At 35.1% G+C, this 15,399-nt stretch overlaps 1 protein-coding gene across 1 annotated transcript; it reads left to right on the top strand.

The window, feature by feature from the left end:
• The first annotated feature begins 7,937 nt into the window (after nucleotides 1-7,937).
• Nucleotides 7,938-14,957, top strand: LOC126728393 (uncharacterized). Its single transcript, XM_050434220.1, has 5 exons — nucleotides 7,938-8,289; nucleotides 11,043-11,411; nucleotides 11,499-12,226; nucleotides 12,708-14,281; nucleotides 14,825-14,957. The coding sequence occupies exons 1-5, from the start codon at nucleotides 7,938-7,940 to the stop codon at nucleotides 14,955-14,957; spliced, it is 3,156 nt and encodes a 1,051-aa protein (XP_050290177.1).
• Nucleotides 14,958-15,399: the final 442 nt, after the last annotated feature.

Below are 15,399 nucleotides of genomic sequence, written 5' to 3'. Positions count from 1 at the left end.
TTAATAATGACTTTTGTAAAAGCATTTATAAAAAATATAACTTTTGGATTGCATCCTCTTATACCCTCCAATAATATTGTCACATAGGTGATAGAATTTAAATCATTGGACATAGAGATTAAATTCAATCACAATTCTATATTTATTATACCCTCCTCCAATAATATTGTGGCACATAGATGATAGAATTTTGTAAAAAAATAATATATGCACAATCACACCCTCTTTAAAATTCTAAGTCAATCCCAAGGGGTTGGTTAAATGGTTTCTAAAATCTCATGAAATCTTGGATTAGAAACTTCTTACCCCATCTTAGGGCTACCCCCATGTGATTCCTCCCTATAATAACACGGTGCGTGTGGGACGGGAGCACTACAAAATCATTGAGTCTAATAGAATTAGAAAATTTTAAAATCCCATCTTTAAAGAGCTGTGATACTATCAAATTTTCTAATTTTTTTCTTTGTTTCACAGCTGTTTAACATTTGAGCACTTGACCACCGCACACCTTTAGCGCAATGGTCACTTAACAAGTATAACTGCTTGTGAGGTGTGGGAGGTAAAGGCCAAGGTTTAAGTCTCTAGGAGGAAATTTCACACATATATACATTTAGATTAGGTTAGAGTAAAATTTCTATCTTGTATAAAAATTTATAAAATAAAAAATAATTAAAAAAATAAAAAATAAAAATAAAAAAACATTTGAGCACAAGACAACATGGCACAATTTAGCAAACGCTAAGGGAAAAAAATTCCAGAATTTACTAACTTATCTATATTTAGTTATATATAAGTTCAGTCATTAAGTAATTTTCAGTATTTAAGTTATACTTCTGCTGCAAGGTATCTTGTTGCTTATCAGTTTATTATGTTTCACCAATCACAACTTACCATATATTTAATTTGTTTCCATTTTAAACTTTGGTTATTCTATAAGGAAAGGAATACATGGCAAGTTATGATTGGTGAAATATAAAGTAAAATACAAAAAGTGGTATAGAAGATTTGTATTTTCGGGTTTTAGAGAGATATTTTTTAATTTAATTAGTCGTTAATCCATGCAATGAATGGGAGAACAAAAGTTTTATATATGTTTATATGTGTGTACATATAAATATCTATAAAGTCATTTCTAATATAAAAATATGACAACAATAACAAATTGGAAATCCAACCCAGTAACAGCTTGCAATCAATACAAACCAAACCAACTAACTTGAATGTAAAGAAGAAAATTTGGAAGCTTCTTTCATTTTATTTCGGCTAGAAGCATCTATTCTTGAAAATATTTGCAAATCCTCTTTGAATTTTTCCACTGAATAACCTATTTGAAACCAAGTAACCTATTTGCAAATCCTCAAATAAGTGAGTGGTAAACCAAGTAATCACACACTTTAGCACCCAAGTGGCATCTTAGAGCATTAGCATTGGGGAGAGTAAAAACCCCCCAATTGCTATTTTAGCCACCAATAAGCCCAAAGTAAGCTTCATCCGGGTAGGCATACCTAAAATATTTTACCAACTATGAACAATCAGATGGTGTATATGAAACCTACTGTAGCTGGAGGGTAAAACTAAAATATTATATTTAATTGTCTCTGTCATCCAACTATCTTTTTATTTTCTCTCTCTTCACGCACTCTCCCTCACAAATCTGCTTCTCACTTTTTCTACCTTTCTCCTCTCTGCTCCTCACCTTTTCTCCTCTCAATCCTCTCCACCTCCATCCGCCTCCCTTACCCTCATTCTCTCTCACCTCCCTCTTTTTTCTCCGCCTCCCCCTCTCTTTTCTCCACCTCCCTCACCCTTTATTCTCTCTCACCTTCTTCCACCTCCCTCACCCACTTTTCTCACCAAATCGAACCGCCACCATATCACCCCAAGAAATCAACGAATATGGATTTATTGGTGGTTCATGGTGTTTCTCTACTCACCAACGGGTTTTTTCTTTTTGGGTGGTTCATGGTGGATTTATGGATTTATTGGTGGGTTTATCGGTGGTGTTGATGGTGGAGCGTGGTGGGGACCGTGGGTTGCTAGTTTTTTTCTTTTTTTGGTGGGTTTACTAGTGGTGTTGATGGTGGATTTGTGGGTTTTTGTAGGTTGGATGTGGTGGTGGTGCATGTATGGTGCAATGCTGGTGGCAACTGTGGGGTTGTTGCCATGGTAGATGGGCGGCTGCTTTGGTTTTGGGTTTTTTTTTTGTTGGTGGTTGCTGTGGTGTGTGGTGGTGGTGGGGTGGTGGTTTTTTGGGTGGGTTTCGGTGATGGTTGGGTTGGGATTGGTGGTTGGGTTTTAGTGGTGAGTTTCTTTTGCTATGGGGTTGATTTTAGGAAGGGGATTGACTGTGGTGGTGGGTGATGGCAGTTTTTTTTTTTTTTTTTTTTTGGTAATTTTGGTGGTGGAGAATTGGTGTTTGTGGCTAAGTTTTGGTGGAAACTAGAAAATGGTTGTGTGGGATTATTGGAGAGAGAGACAGAAGGGAAGAGAAGAGAGAATGAATTGTTTATATTATTTAATGTTGTAGGTTATATTATTTTAATAAGTTGTATGTAAAAATAGAAACTGGGATGTGGGGTGAGTTGTAAAATGGGATTGTAAATTAGATAAAGTAGGTTTTGAGGATACAAAATAGTACTTTTTTACATCCCCGGATGCTAATGCTCTTAGCAAGGCTTATGTACAAAAGTCGTTTGTATCATGGCTGCATTCTTGCTAATAATGGGAATTACCTATATAAAACTTGAAAACGGTCAAATGACAAAATGGAAAATATTTCATAAATAACTTATTGATGACAGGCATAGAAAGGGGACTTGTGTAAAGTCATCAATGGAATTAGAGTCAGCATCTCATTACAAATGGAACATGGTTATCCCATGGTGCTCTATATTAATACTAAAAGTAAAATTTCACTCGTTTTTTCTCTAAAACACTATCAAAACTATAAGTAGTTTACCTTGGTTTCAATTAGAAATTACTCAAAGAAACAACTAATTTGAATCATTATTTGAAAGAGAAGTGACATAAAAGCTTAATAAGTCTCAAAGATGAAGTTCCTCAAATATATTTCAGCATCAATGTCGAAGTTCAGCTCTACATATAGCAAGCAAAGTATCTCACAACCTTCGTCCTTTGAAATACACAAATCAATTAATCCACTCTAGTTGAAAGCACAATGTTTGAAAGAATATGTCAATTATCTTAGTCACTTACAATTTTCATCCACCTCCCTAGATCACTAAAAAATACATCTACCTACCTTAACTTCAATTTTAAATACAAAGACAAAGCCAAAATGTCTCATAAGAAAATGCATACAATAAGAAGCCTTAAAGCCAGTAATATCCTCTAAATTAGAAAAAATAAATAAAACCATTTAATATTCTTTCCTAGTCCATTAACAACATAAAACTATTGAAGCTGTTATTAATAAATAAATTTAAAAAAAAAAAAAAAAAAACTATTGAATGTGTAAAACAATTATCCCTACATGCTAATACAGTTTTATACAATTAGTAGAAATCATGCCAAGACTTATTATTCAAGGTTATATTAATTATTTATCCAACCTTGACAAAATTTAACTCAACAACTATAGCCTATATATCACATAAAAATTTGATTTGTAATCTCAAAGTTCATTAATCGAATCTAACAATAAAAACAAACAAAAAACTTAAGATCTACTATATTTGTAATTTATTAATAATTTATAACATCTTAGAGAACAAAAAACAGTTTAGTTTGGTTTAGATTTCTGTGTAGGTCACTGGTCTTTGTTTTTGTAATCCCCTGCAAAACAAAGCCAAGAAAATTAAAACTATTCTAAGCCTGAACTAAAAGCAGTCAAATCTCAAACAGAGATCAAGTGTAGTCAAGAAACCTCATGGAATAGTGTTATTTCATTCATAATTTGAGTAAGAATCTCTTTTCAATAAAAATTTATTGTTAGAGTAATTTTTATTTCAAATGGTAAATGAGGTATTAAAAAAATGTATGTACACACACACATATATTATACATTATAGTAAGTATACTATTACTATGTTGCAACATGGTGTTTAAGTGACAGTCTAATAGTAATGGCATCATTTGTGATGTTTTTAAATATTTGTGATTTAAATCCTACCTATCAGTCTCTCACTATCTACCTATCCTGGGGGGGGGGGGGATTTTGTTGCAACATAGTGATGCTTTCAATAGTTGAAAGGGATTTAAACATAGGACATCCCTATTAAAATATTAGGAGGTAGCAATTGAATTACAGGGCTTATGACATTACAACATAGTAATGTCTAATATTTTGATTGCAAAATACATTATCATCACTTGGAAAAGAAGGAAGAGGAGGGTGGGTGGGTTGGTTTATAGGAGTTCTCTTTAAGAATTTTGAATAGGGTAAGCATTAACCTAATTACTAAAAGATTGCACTTCTCCTAACTAATTAAAATATCTTAAAACTGCATGTATTCCATATAATTAGGCTGAGATCACTATGCGTCAAGTTTATTATCTCTACATATTAAGAGAATTCAGAAAGTTAGTTATGACTTCAAAAAATACCCCTAATCTAATTAGATAATCCTTGTTTTAAAAAATTAAAAAAATAGGGTTAAAATTGTAATTTAACAAAATTAAAAAAAAAAAAAAAAACTACCAGATAAATTTTTTTTCCTAAAAATTAGCACACTCTCTATTTGAATATATCTCACGCATAGTGATCTTAGCATTTTTACAACAAATCATATGTAGTAAGTTGTTATAAGTTCAAATTTGAATTCACAACTTAAATTACTTTTTTACCTACCTATAACAACTAATAACAACCTACTATTTAAGATTTGTTGTGAAAGTGTTGTGAAAATGTTTTGAACATAGCATTTCTCCATGTTTAAGAGAAATACATTTTTTTTCTAAGAACGAGCACACACTAAACCTAGCCGTTTACTTATTTTCAAATCCTAAATTTTAGTTTCTTAAAAATTCATTCCTGTATAACATCACTAACAATAAATAATTCAAATTAAAAAATTACATTAAACTCAAAATAATAATAAAAGAGCTTCATTGAGGCTAGTAATTATTAACAGTTTCATTTTACAAAATAAAATAGCTATGTTTACAATATGTTAAATTGAAAATTTTCTTTTTGACATTCATTTTTTTTTTTCCCCTTCAAGGAACTTCAATAGAAATATAGGAAATTAATAAGTGTTTTTTTCCCCATGTTATTGTAATTCTTAATTACACAATGAAAGTAGCTCCTTACACCAAACTCTTTACCAACTATTTAATCCCTTTCGGATGGGGACAATTCTTCATCAACATTCAACCCCATTAAGTAATGAAAATAGTTTATTTTATAATTGATGCGATTTCTCATGCATGTTTTTTTTTTTTTTTTTTTTGAGAGATTGTCATGCATGTTTTAGTCAAATAAAAAATGAGTGCTTTAAGCATATCATATGTGTGGTCCAAATGATGATAATTTCTTTTGATTGGGATTGCTTGAATTTTCCGCTGCGCATTAATTCCTTGCCTCTAAATTCAACCTCTTATTCCTAGCACTCACCCAGTCAGTATTAGTTAACATATATTCAAATTATATATATATATATATAAATATATATATATATATATATATATATATATAATTTAATTTTCTTTACACACTTTATTTATAATTTAATTTTTTTATTTAAAATCTATTATTATCCTCCAAAAAATTCATCTATCTTTCAGTACTCTCTCACCTTCATCCCTCCCATTTTTTTTGGTATTTTGATATCATCAATACCCAAGTCACCTCATTATAGTTAACAATTGTAAAGTTGTGATTTACAACTATTTTGTGTTGGCTTTAATTCTGTGCCAAATTTGATTGTAATTTTATTCAATCATTTTTCCCTGTATTTATGTGGGGTTTTTAATTATAAGGGTTGAGTGTGAGAGAGTGTGAAGACTCAAGTTTCAAACAAAATACAAGTGGATTTCACGAGAAGCTAACCCGCGAAGTTGCCACATATAGAGCACATGATTGGAATGTAAAGACTCATGACAACCTAAAGTTTTTGCAAGTGCCTCACGGGTAAGGCCTTCCCGCAAAATACTCGCAAAACATTCTATTTGGCTAATTTGTCATGTTTGTTTTACCAAGTCTTTACCTACACTATATATACCCTCATTACTCACATATTGTAAGGAGTGCTTTTCAGAGAGAAAACCCTAGCATACACACTTGAGAGTTAGAGATTGTTATACCCACAATCATCTACACATTTCCTTGTAGTTTTCCTCTACTCCTACCTCTCCATCTCTAAATCCTTGACAGGTTGATAGCCCAAACACTTACCACACCCAATTTAAGTGTCAAGTGAGGTTTTGGTGCTATTGGGGAGTATTGGAAGAAGCTAATCGTTGGCAGATGCAATCGGGCTGAATTACGGGATTTAGGAAAACTAGAGAAGACAAGGTTTCGAGAAGCTAATTGGTAGCAGGAGCTTAGAGGGCTCAAGTACATGGTGTAGACTAGGCTTAGAAGGTCTTTTATTATTCGTGTACTTCAACTTATTCTCTAGTGGATCGATTTACCGCTTAGAGGGCGGTGGAGAGGTTTTTTGCCGAGTTCTTCGATAACACGTCTCAGTGTTATCTTGTGTTTGCATCCTTCTTCCCTACTCTTTAAACTTTTCTTTTATTGTTGATATTAGATGAATATGGCTTAGAGTAGTTTTATCGGTTGTTTGCACGCATTTACTCTTATTCCGCACTTAGTTTAAGTTAGGAGTAAAAGCAACCGAGCCGTAATTTTTATTGGGGATCAAAACAAGCTCTTGTGTTTATACACAAATCCGAGCTTTCAACAATATACTACTATTTTTGTCCTAAGACATCAATAATTTGACTCAATCTTGTCCCGTTAAAATTTGCAAAGAACTCAAAATTACACATCAATAAATGTAGACTAATTAATCACACTGAGAAACTAAAACTCATGATTGAAAATCTTTACAAAAAGCTACAACATTCCATTTTTGGTTTGAAAGGTTCTCTTAAATCCTAATCAGGCCATTACACATCATGTCTATGTCAGTTTGGAATGCACTTATAAACTAACTTATTGTTTATTTTTTCTATTATTTGCAAGTTCCACATGAGTCACCTACTTAGAATTTTATTTAACTTTTATTTTATATCTATAATATTTTTAGCAAAAAATTAAATAAGTTTTTCCCAAATAGATATTCCATAACTCTGTGACACATCTGATCTATGGGTATCTGAGGCAGGAGTTGAATACCCTCAATTACACTAGAGGGGAGGGGGGTCCATGCTCTTCAATGGTGTGTTGGCATAACATCAACATAGCTCGGTTAAACATAAAAATTAACAATTAAAAAGAAATTAGGGGAAAAAAGCCCATTTCATTATCTTTGGAAAAAAATTAATGGCACATTTTTCTAACCTGATATACAAACATAACTAAAAAGGAGAATAAGAAATGCGATCCCAGGTAAAAAGTGGACTTACGGATTAATCCCTTTGGAGTTTTTGAGTATTATGGAAGAAGTTATTGGCTGGTGAGTGGTGAGACAGAAAGAATGTGACCAGGTAACCATAATACCATGATTTCATTTGCGACCAAAAATAATAAATAAATGTCGCACTAATACCAAGAAAAAGAAGTTTTTTTTTTTTTTTTTTTTTTTTTTGAAAACAAGAAAAAGAAGGTTTGAAAGAAGGATAAAATGAGAATTTTGTAAGTTTTAAATGGAAGAGTCAAATGATAATTTTTTTTTCACTTAGAAAATGAGGGTAAAAATGGCTTTTACCCAGCATAAGTTCAGTTTATTATGTAAAGGGAGTTTATCCTGTACAACTTAAAAAATGAGTCAGGTGTTGGAGTGGTGGTGCGCAATGAGAGGGCTGAAGTCATGGCATCCCTAGCAGCCAAAGGTCCACAGGTACAGGATAGTGAAGAAGCGAAACTGTTTGCCTGTCGTAAAGCATTGGAGTTTGCTGTCGACGCTGGCTTCATGGACGTGGTGCTGGAAGGAGACAGCTTGAATGTGATGCGGGCTATCTCAACTGGGAAAGCCAATACATCACGTTTGGGTCACATTTATGAGGACATCCAGTGCCTTGCAGCAGGTTTTCGAAGCTATTCTGTTAGTTTTGTTAAACGCAGTGCAAACGGTGTGGCACACGCACTTGCTTGTTTTGCTAAGAATGTAGGGGATGAATTAGTTTGGCTGGAGGAATCCCCACCACCAGCACTTGAGCCCTGTATTTTGACTATCATCGTTTTTAATAAATGAATGATATTTGATGTCGTTTTCAAAAAATAATAATAAAAAATGAGAGAGGTTGGTGTTATTTCAATAAACTTAAAGGAGAAGTCATTGCAATTTTCCCATTAAAATTATCACACACAAATATGTTGTGACACATGACAAAAAAAGGGAAGAATTTCGTAAAGGGAACAAATGTCAAACAGTTGAGTAACAAGAAATGTCTGAAACATATACCTATCACGCGGTAATTAGGCAACAGCTAAAAAGGTAGTTATAACAATTTAAAATTTGAAGGTTCTAATTCACTCAACTGATAAAATCTCATCCTTGAAAACATTGTTGCTTTTTGCTAAGTAATTGTGAGAGGGAAAGAAGAGGAGAAATGGAGAATGAAGTCCATAAAGTGAACTTTTTTTTTTTTTTTGGAGGTAAAAGGCAGAAATTTTATTGATGAAAAGAAATAAAAATATGTAACAACCGTAAGTGAACTTCTAATAAGAGCTAAATTTTACACATCCAACTTCAAAAATCCTCCACTTCAATCAATCAAAACTTGTGTAAATTTGGATTGTTGCAATTGTAAGTCAGTAACCATGTACACAGTTACTATTCACATGCAAATCTATTTTTTAATACTTCTTTACTAATATACACAATGAGAGAGAGAGAGAGAGAGAGAGAGAGATAAATTGATAAATAAATAATTTTTTTTAAATGTAGTATAAAATATATAAACTGATGTTGGTGTTTTTGAAAAATGGTTATGTAAAATAGAAAAAATAGGCTCTTATACCAAAATAAACATGAATTTTTCTCCTAGTTGATACCAATGCTAAACCCACTCCACTCTAGCTAATATATATAATATTTTAATTTTTCCTCCTTGGTTAAAGATGATAATTGGATCCTGTGAATATGTGATGTTAGGCCAAACAAAAAGAAAGGAAGGAGAAAAACCGTAATGAATAATACTCCAATCTTTGAAATGATAATTAAAAAAAAAAAATTATGTATTTTTCATTTAACATAATTGTGATGAACAGAATCATACGCATACTAAAAACCCCATTACTTTCTTTGTTGGTTGGTTGGTTGGTATTTTTCTTTTTCTTTTTTTTTTTTTTTTTTTTTTTTTTTTGGTTCCCTTGAGTATTTGTATCACACTTTGAATCTATCAGTGACCAACTAGAGTCTGTAATTAAATTACAAGAGATGAAGCTAATTACAATCCCATTCTGGACCCAAGTTGAAGCAAAAATGTAATTATGTAAATGAAGCCCAAGTGGTTAAGGAAAAAGGTATGGTAGGTAGCAGCTTGAATGCCTCAGATGCAAAGCACATGAATACAATGACCAGATCATCACCATCCAAACCTCCAACCTCCTCAAATCTCAATCCATGTAGATGCACCCTTAGCTAACAATGTTTTTTTCTTCATTTGGTCAGCATAACCATGTATTTGAATTTAATTTTGAAATCCAATGTATTACATGATACATCTAAAGAATTATAACTAAATTTTATTTAATAAATAAAATAAAGATACGACTAGGCATACTTAAATAGTCAAGTTGTTTATGGGCTGAATATTAGGCTTTATTTTGAACTCATCATGTATTTTTAAGGAACCTTGGGTTGGGGAGATTTGCCAAGCCCACTCACCCGTTACAAAGAGGTGCAATTATAATGGCTGAAGCTCTCAATTTTACTCTACCTGAGACTCAAGAAGAGTTGAAGTTTTAGAAGGGTGGCAGCAATGCCAAGTAACTAGTATTGTGAAGCTGTCTTGCTTTTTCATTTTGAGTGTCGATGGAAGAGTTTGTTGGTCTTGCTTTTTGGCGCTTTCAGTCTATGGGGCATATTGCTGTTCACTTTGTGACATGGCCAATATTTGCCTATTGATTCCAACAGAATACATGGCACCCACACATGCAATGGAAGAAGCTTTGTTTGAGATTAATGGGACATAAGTGAGAGAGCCATTTGCAAACTTAACAAGTTGTAAATTCATCATTATGAGGATCAGGAAATTAACCAGAACAACATTCAAGGTTTACATAAATTGGTAGTTATTATAACCAGCTCTTGTCAACAGTTGAATTGGGATCGGGAGCAGGGAAACGGAGGAGAAAAGCCAACACAGTTTGCCTGTCAAAGCAGCAAGGCTAAATCATTAAAACAAATGGGAGGAGAAACAAGCCTCATTCAGAGAGTGATGATCATATTCATACGTATTTAAAATTGGCAAAGGAAGTTCTAGTATCTTTTTCTTAAAAATTCAGTCTCTCTTCTTTTTTTCCATTTTTTTTTTTTTTTTTTTTTTTTGTGTGTGTGTGTCTAAACAAGTATTGTGTTTTCACTCTTTGAACATCTTCAGCAGGAAGTAAATAGCTGTAACCAACATCATTGCGCATAAATTGCTAAATTATTTACATAAGTAATTATGCCAAACCAATCACAGCTACAGTTTCTCTGTTGGAATCAGCAACAGAGTAAACTGCAGAAGACCATCAAGAGAAACTAAGAAACTACAAACTAGAACATTCTATCAAGAAATAAATTGACAATATGAGATGAAACTCTAGCTGCAACAATTATTAAATACTGAGGCTACAAGTGAAGCCACAAAACATCCCAAGGATTGGGAGGGCACAGAGATACCATTTGTGGAAAATACTAAAGGCAGTCATTAAGAATTTGTTGTCAAAAATGTCATTAAATTCGATAATAAATTTGTTGGGGAAGCTAAGGGTCGTGCAGGTGGGCTGTGTACGCTATGGAAGAATGGTGTGACTATAAAGGAGATGGAGTTTAATAAGAACCTAATCGCTGTCAAAATCTCTGATTCCATACTAGACTGGCTCCTAGTTGAGTTCTATGGTCCACCATACTACACTGAGAAGAAAAAGGCGTGGGGAAATCTGTTGGCACTTTTAGCAGCTCACCAAGGCCCTTGGGTATGTGTGGGAGACTTCAACTGCATTCTAAATGACGATGAACAAATTGGGGGTTGTAAAGGTAGCTCCTCTACCACAAATTACCTCAAGGAGCTGATGTTCAATCTCAATTCTGTCGACCTTGGATATTCCGGGAATAAGTTCACTTGGGCCAAAGGTAAATAGGGTAACGCAATAATTAAAAGAAGGCTTGATAGAGGAGTGGCCAGCATTTCCTGGAGGCTGGCTTACCCAAAAGCAACAGTTTCGCACCTCAGTGCGATCAATTCAGACCACGCCCCAATTTTGTTGGATACTTGCCCAGCTGATAGTTTTGCTCACAGACCATTCCGGTTTGAGGCGGTATGGCTTAGAGATGAAGGATGTAAACCAGTGATTGAAAGTGCATGGAACAAAGAAGTTCACGGGTCAGATTTTGTTAAGTTGTATAAAAAACAAGTTGCTACAAGGGATGCGCTCTGCGAATGGAACAAAGAGGTTTGTGGCCGCTGTCAGGACAGAATTAATAATCTGCTTCAGAAAATCAAAGAAATACAGAGTAGACACCCAAGTCCGGTGAATGAACTAGCAGAACAATCCTTGCAAGCAGAGCTATTCGAGTGGTTGATTAGAAGTGAAATCCTTTGGCGTCAAAAATCAAGGGAATTATGGCTCAAGCTTGGAGATAAGAATTCCAAGTTCTTCCATCTGTCCATGGTCATTTGCAGAAGGAACAACAACATTGATGCTATCAAAAAAGAAGATGGAAATTGGATTCATGACTCTAACCAAATAAGAAAGCTATTCAAGAACAATTTTGTTGACTTGTTCAAAGAAGATATTGACTTCCCAGAGTACCTTGAACACCTCATCCTCCCTTGTATCACTGAAGAAGAGAATGAAATGCTAGAAAGAATTCCATCACCAGAGGAGATTAAAGACACCCTGTTCCAGATGCAAGATTTAAAGGCCCCAAGGCCTGATGGCTTTCTAGTACTATTTTATAAACAACTCTAGCCTACTGTGGGTAATGATATAATCAAGGCAGTCACATTCTTCTTCTATATGGGTTCCATGCCAAAAGAAGTAAATAACTCCTTAATTGTCCTTATTCCCAACATTTCTAACCCGACAATTGTGAACCATTTCAGGCCAATCAGCTTGTGTAACGTAGTTTATAAAATCATCTCCAAGCTTCTAGTTGCAAAGTTGCGGCCCCTGCTGGACCTCTCCTACTCAATCGGCATTCATCCAAGATAGATGGATTGCTAAGAATCAAATTATTGTTCAAGAGATAATGCACAGTTTTAAAACTCGAAAAACAAAGCCTGGTCTGCTGGCAATCAAACTTGACCTCCAAAAGGCATATGACAGGGTTAACTAGAAGTTCATTCAAGCTGTATTGCTGCACTTTGGTTTCAATGAAGTTTTCACCAAATGGATTATAGCTTGCATCTCCTCGGTTTCTTTTGAGGTGTTGGTGAATGGGGGTAAATCTGAATCCTTTAAGCCTAGTAGAAGGTTGAGGCAAGGAGACCCACTGTCCCCTTACTTGTTCATCTTGGGCCAAGAAATTTTATCAAGGCTGTTGGATCATGAACTAAGCTTGAAAAATGTTAGCGGCATCAAAACAAGTATCAGGGGACCAACTATCACTCACGTCATGTATGCCAACGACATTGTATTGTTCTCAAAGGCTACTAGGAGAGATGCAGCAACTCTGATGAAAACTCTGGATAAATATTGCAAATGGTCGGGTCAAGCTATCAACATGGGCAAGTCTGGGGTCTATTTTTCCAAAAACACACAAGGCCAGACCCGAAGAACAGTAAAGAGCATTCTCCAGATGAAAAACCTCAAAAAAGATGCAGTATACTTGGGAGCACCATTATTCTTATCCAAATCCCCATGTAAGGATTTTACTTTCCTCATAGATAAGCTTGAGTCTAAACTTTTGGGATGGAGAAGCAAGTGTTTATCATGGGCAAGGAGGAGAACCCTCATCAACTTAGTGGCACAAACATTACCTAATTATGCTATGTCAACCTTTAGAATCCCTAACAAGGTGTGTGATAGGTTGGATTCTCTAACTAGAAGATTCTGGTGGAAGCCAAGTCAGAGGGAGGGCAGGTTTATAGCGTGGAGTGCCTGGGACAAACTCTATTATCCGAGAAGTCATGACGGACTGGGATTCAAAAAAGCCAAGGAGATGAATAATGCATTGTTGGCCAAATTGGCCTGGATGATAGCGTCTAAAAGGGATAGCACCTGTATGAGGATTCTTAGACTGAAGTACAAGGTAAGTGAGGACTGGTTGTGGGCAAAAGCACCAAAGAATGCATCTTCTATTTGGAAAGCAATTGAGAAAGCAAAGTCTATTGTATCAAAAGGTGCATGCTACCTTATTGGAGATGGAAAATCTATTGATATATGGCTTGACTCGTGGGTGTCATGGATTCAGGGGTTCACACCAGCCCCAAAAACTGCATCCACACCGCAAGTAGCGACCAAGGTATCCCAATTAATCGACCCTGACCTGCGAAAGTGGAAAGCACCTTTAATCCTCGAATTATTTGATCCAAGTTCTACCAAAGCTATCCTCTGCATCCATTTACAGACAAGACCCCACCCTGATAGGCTTATATGGATACCGGACCCCAAAGGATGCTTCTCTGTAAAATATGCTTACAGGAAAATATCCCAACTACCATCCCAACCAACTAATCTAGAGGTGGATTGGAAAAAGCTGTGGAAGATGAAAGGACCGGAAAGGATTAAAATGTTTCTTTGGAGAGTTGCTGTCAATGCTTTGCCCATAAAGGAAAATTTAAGCAGTCATGTGGAGGTGGAAGATCCTTGTTGTGTGCTATGTAATCAGGAGGCAGAATCGTTTGCTCATCTCTTCTTCCATTGTCCAGGGGCAAGAGCCCTATGGTTTTCCATATGCTGGGGATTCAAGGTTGATGAAGCACAACTGACAACGGCAACGGACATTATCAATCTGGTTTTCAACCCTCCCGAACCACTCTGGCAAGCGCACGATAAATGGTTAGTATCCTTGTATTTCGCTTACACTATGGAAGAAATCTGGTATACTAGAAGTATGGTGTGTAACCACAAAGGGAAGGCAGACCTTCAGTCCTCAATTCACAGAGTACATGCCAAAATCCAAGAATGCGCTGTCATTTTCCCCAAACCAGTACCTCACTCTGTCCCGTTGTTTCATCCTTAAACTTGGTCTAAAACTCCATTGGGCACAATCAAGATCAACTTTGATGCAACTATCTCTAATTCGAAAGCTGCCTTAGCTGTCATGGCTAGAGATTATCGAGGTGCTTTTATAAAGGTATGGGCTAAAGTTATATCCAAACGGTCTCCTCTCCAAGCCAAAGCTGAAGCATTACTTTGGGCAGTTTAGCTTGCTAGCCGAGAAAGATGGTTCTCTGTCACTTTTGAAGGTGATTGTAAGGTTTGCTTAGATGGGGTCCTGAAACTTAAGGGCTGTCCAGATTGGCTTATTAAGAGTTTGATTTCTGACATTTTATTCGCTGCTGAGTCCTTTCCTGCTTGTTCTTTTGCTTGGGTCAACAGGTCTTGCAACAATGCTGCCCATGTAACTGCAAAGTTTGCTATTGAGTCTAATTTGTCTTGTTTTTTCATTTCGGGCAATCTTCCTCCTAGTATGGTAGATGCTTGTAAGAAAGATGCCCCACTTTGTTTCTAAGTTTCTTAGTTAATATATATTGAAGTTTATCAAAAAATAAAAGACTAGCTTCCTACACGTGCTGCGCATGTACAAGATGCTCTTTTTCATTTTTATAGAAGTGGACAAATATGAGAGAGAGAGAGACCACATGAAATTTTCCCTTTATATATGATGGTATGGATAAGAGTCAATGCACAAGATGGAATCGAATACTATAACAATTGTTCAACTGTGCATTGCAATTTGCAAGTATAAATCAAATTGTACATTTCATGCAAAGCAGGTAGCACTTGAAAATGTGTGAACAAGAACATGCTCAACATGTTCATATTTTAACAAGGCATCCTTGTTCTGTAATAGTATAGGCCTGCACTAACTAAAGAGCATTCAGAGTCACTTTAAAAAGAAAGATTTGTACAACCAATAGTATCCTAATAAAAGGAATTACTCTGGTTGTTTC

This window comes from Quercus robur, chromosome 5 (assembly GCF_932294415.1).
Source record: "Quercus robur chromosome 5, dhQueRobu3.1, whole genome shotgun sequence".
NCBI lineage: Eukaryota > Viridiplantae > Streptophyta > Magnoliopsida > Fagales > Fagaceae > Quercus > Quercus robur.
Note: the sequence above shows the minus strand (reverse complement) of the source record. Positions and strands in the feature narration are given on the sequence as shown.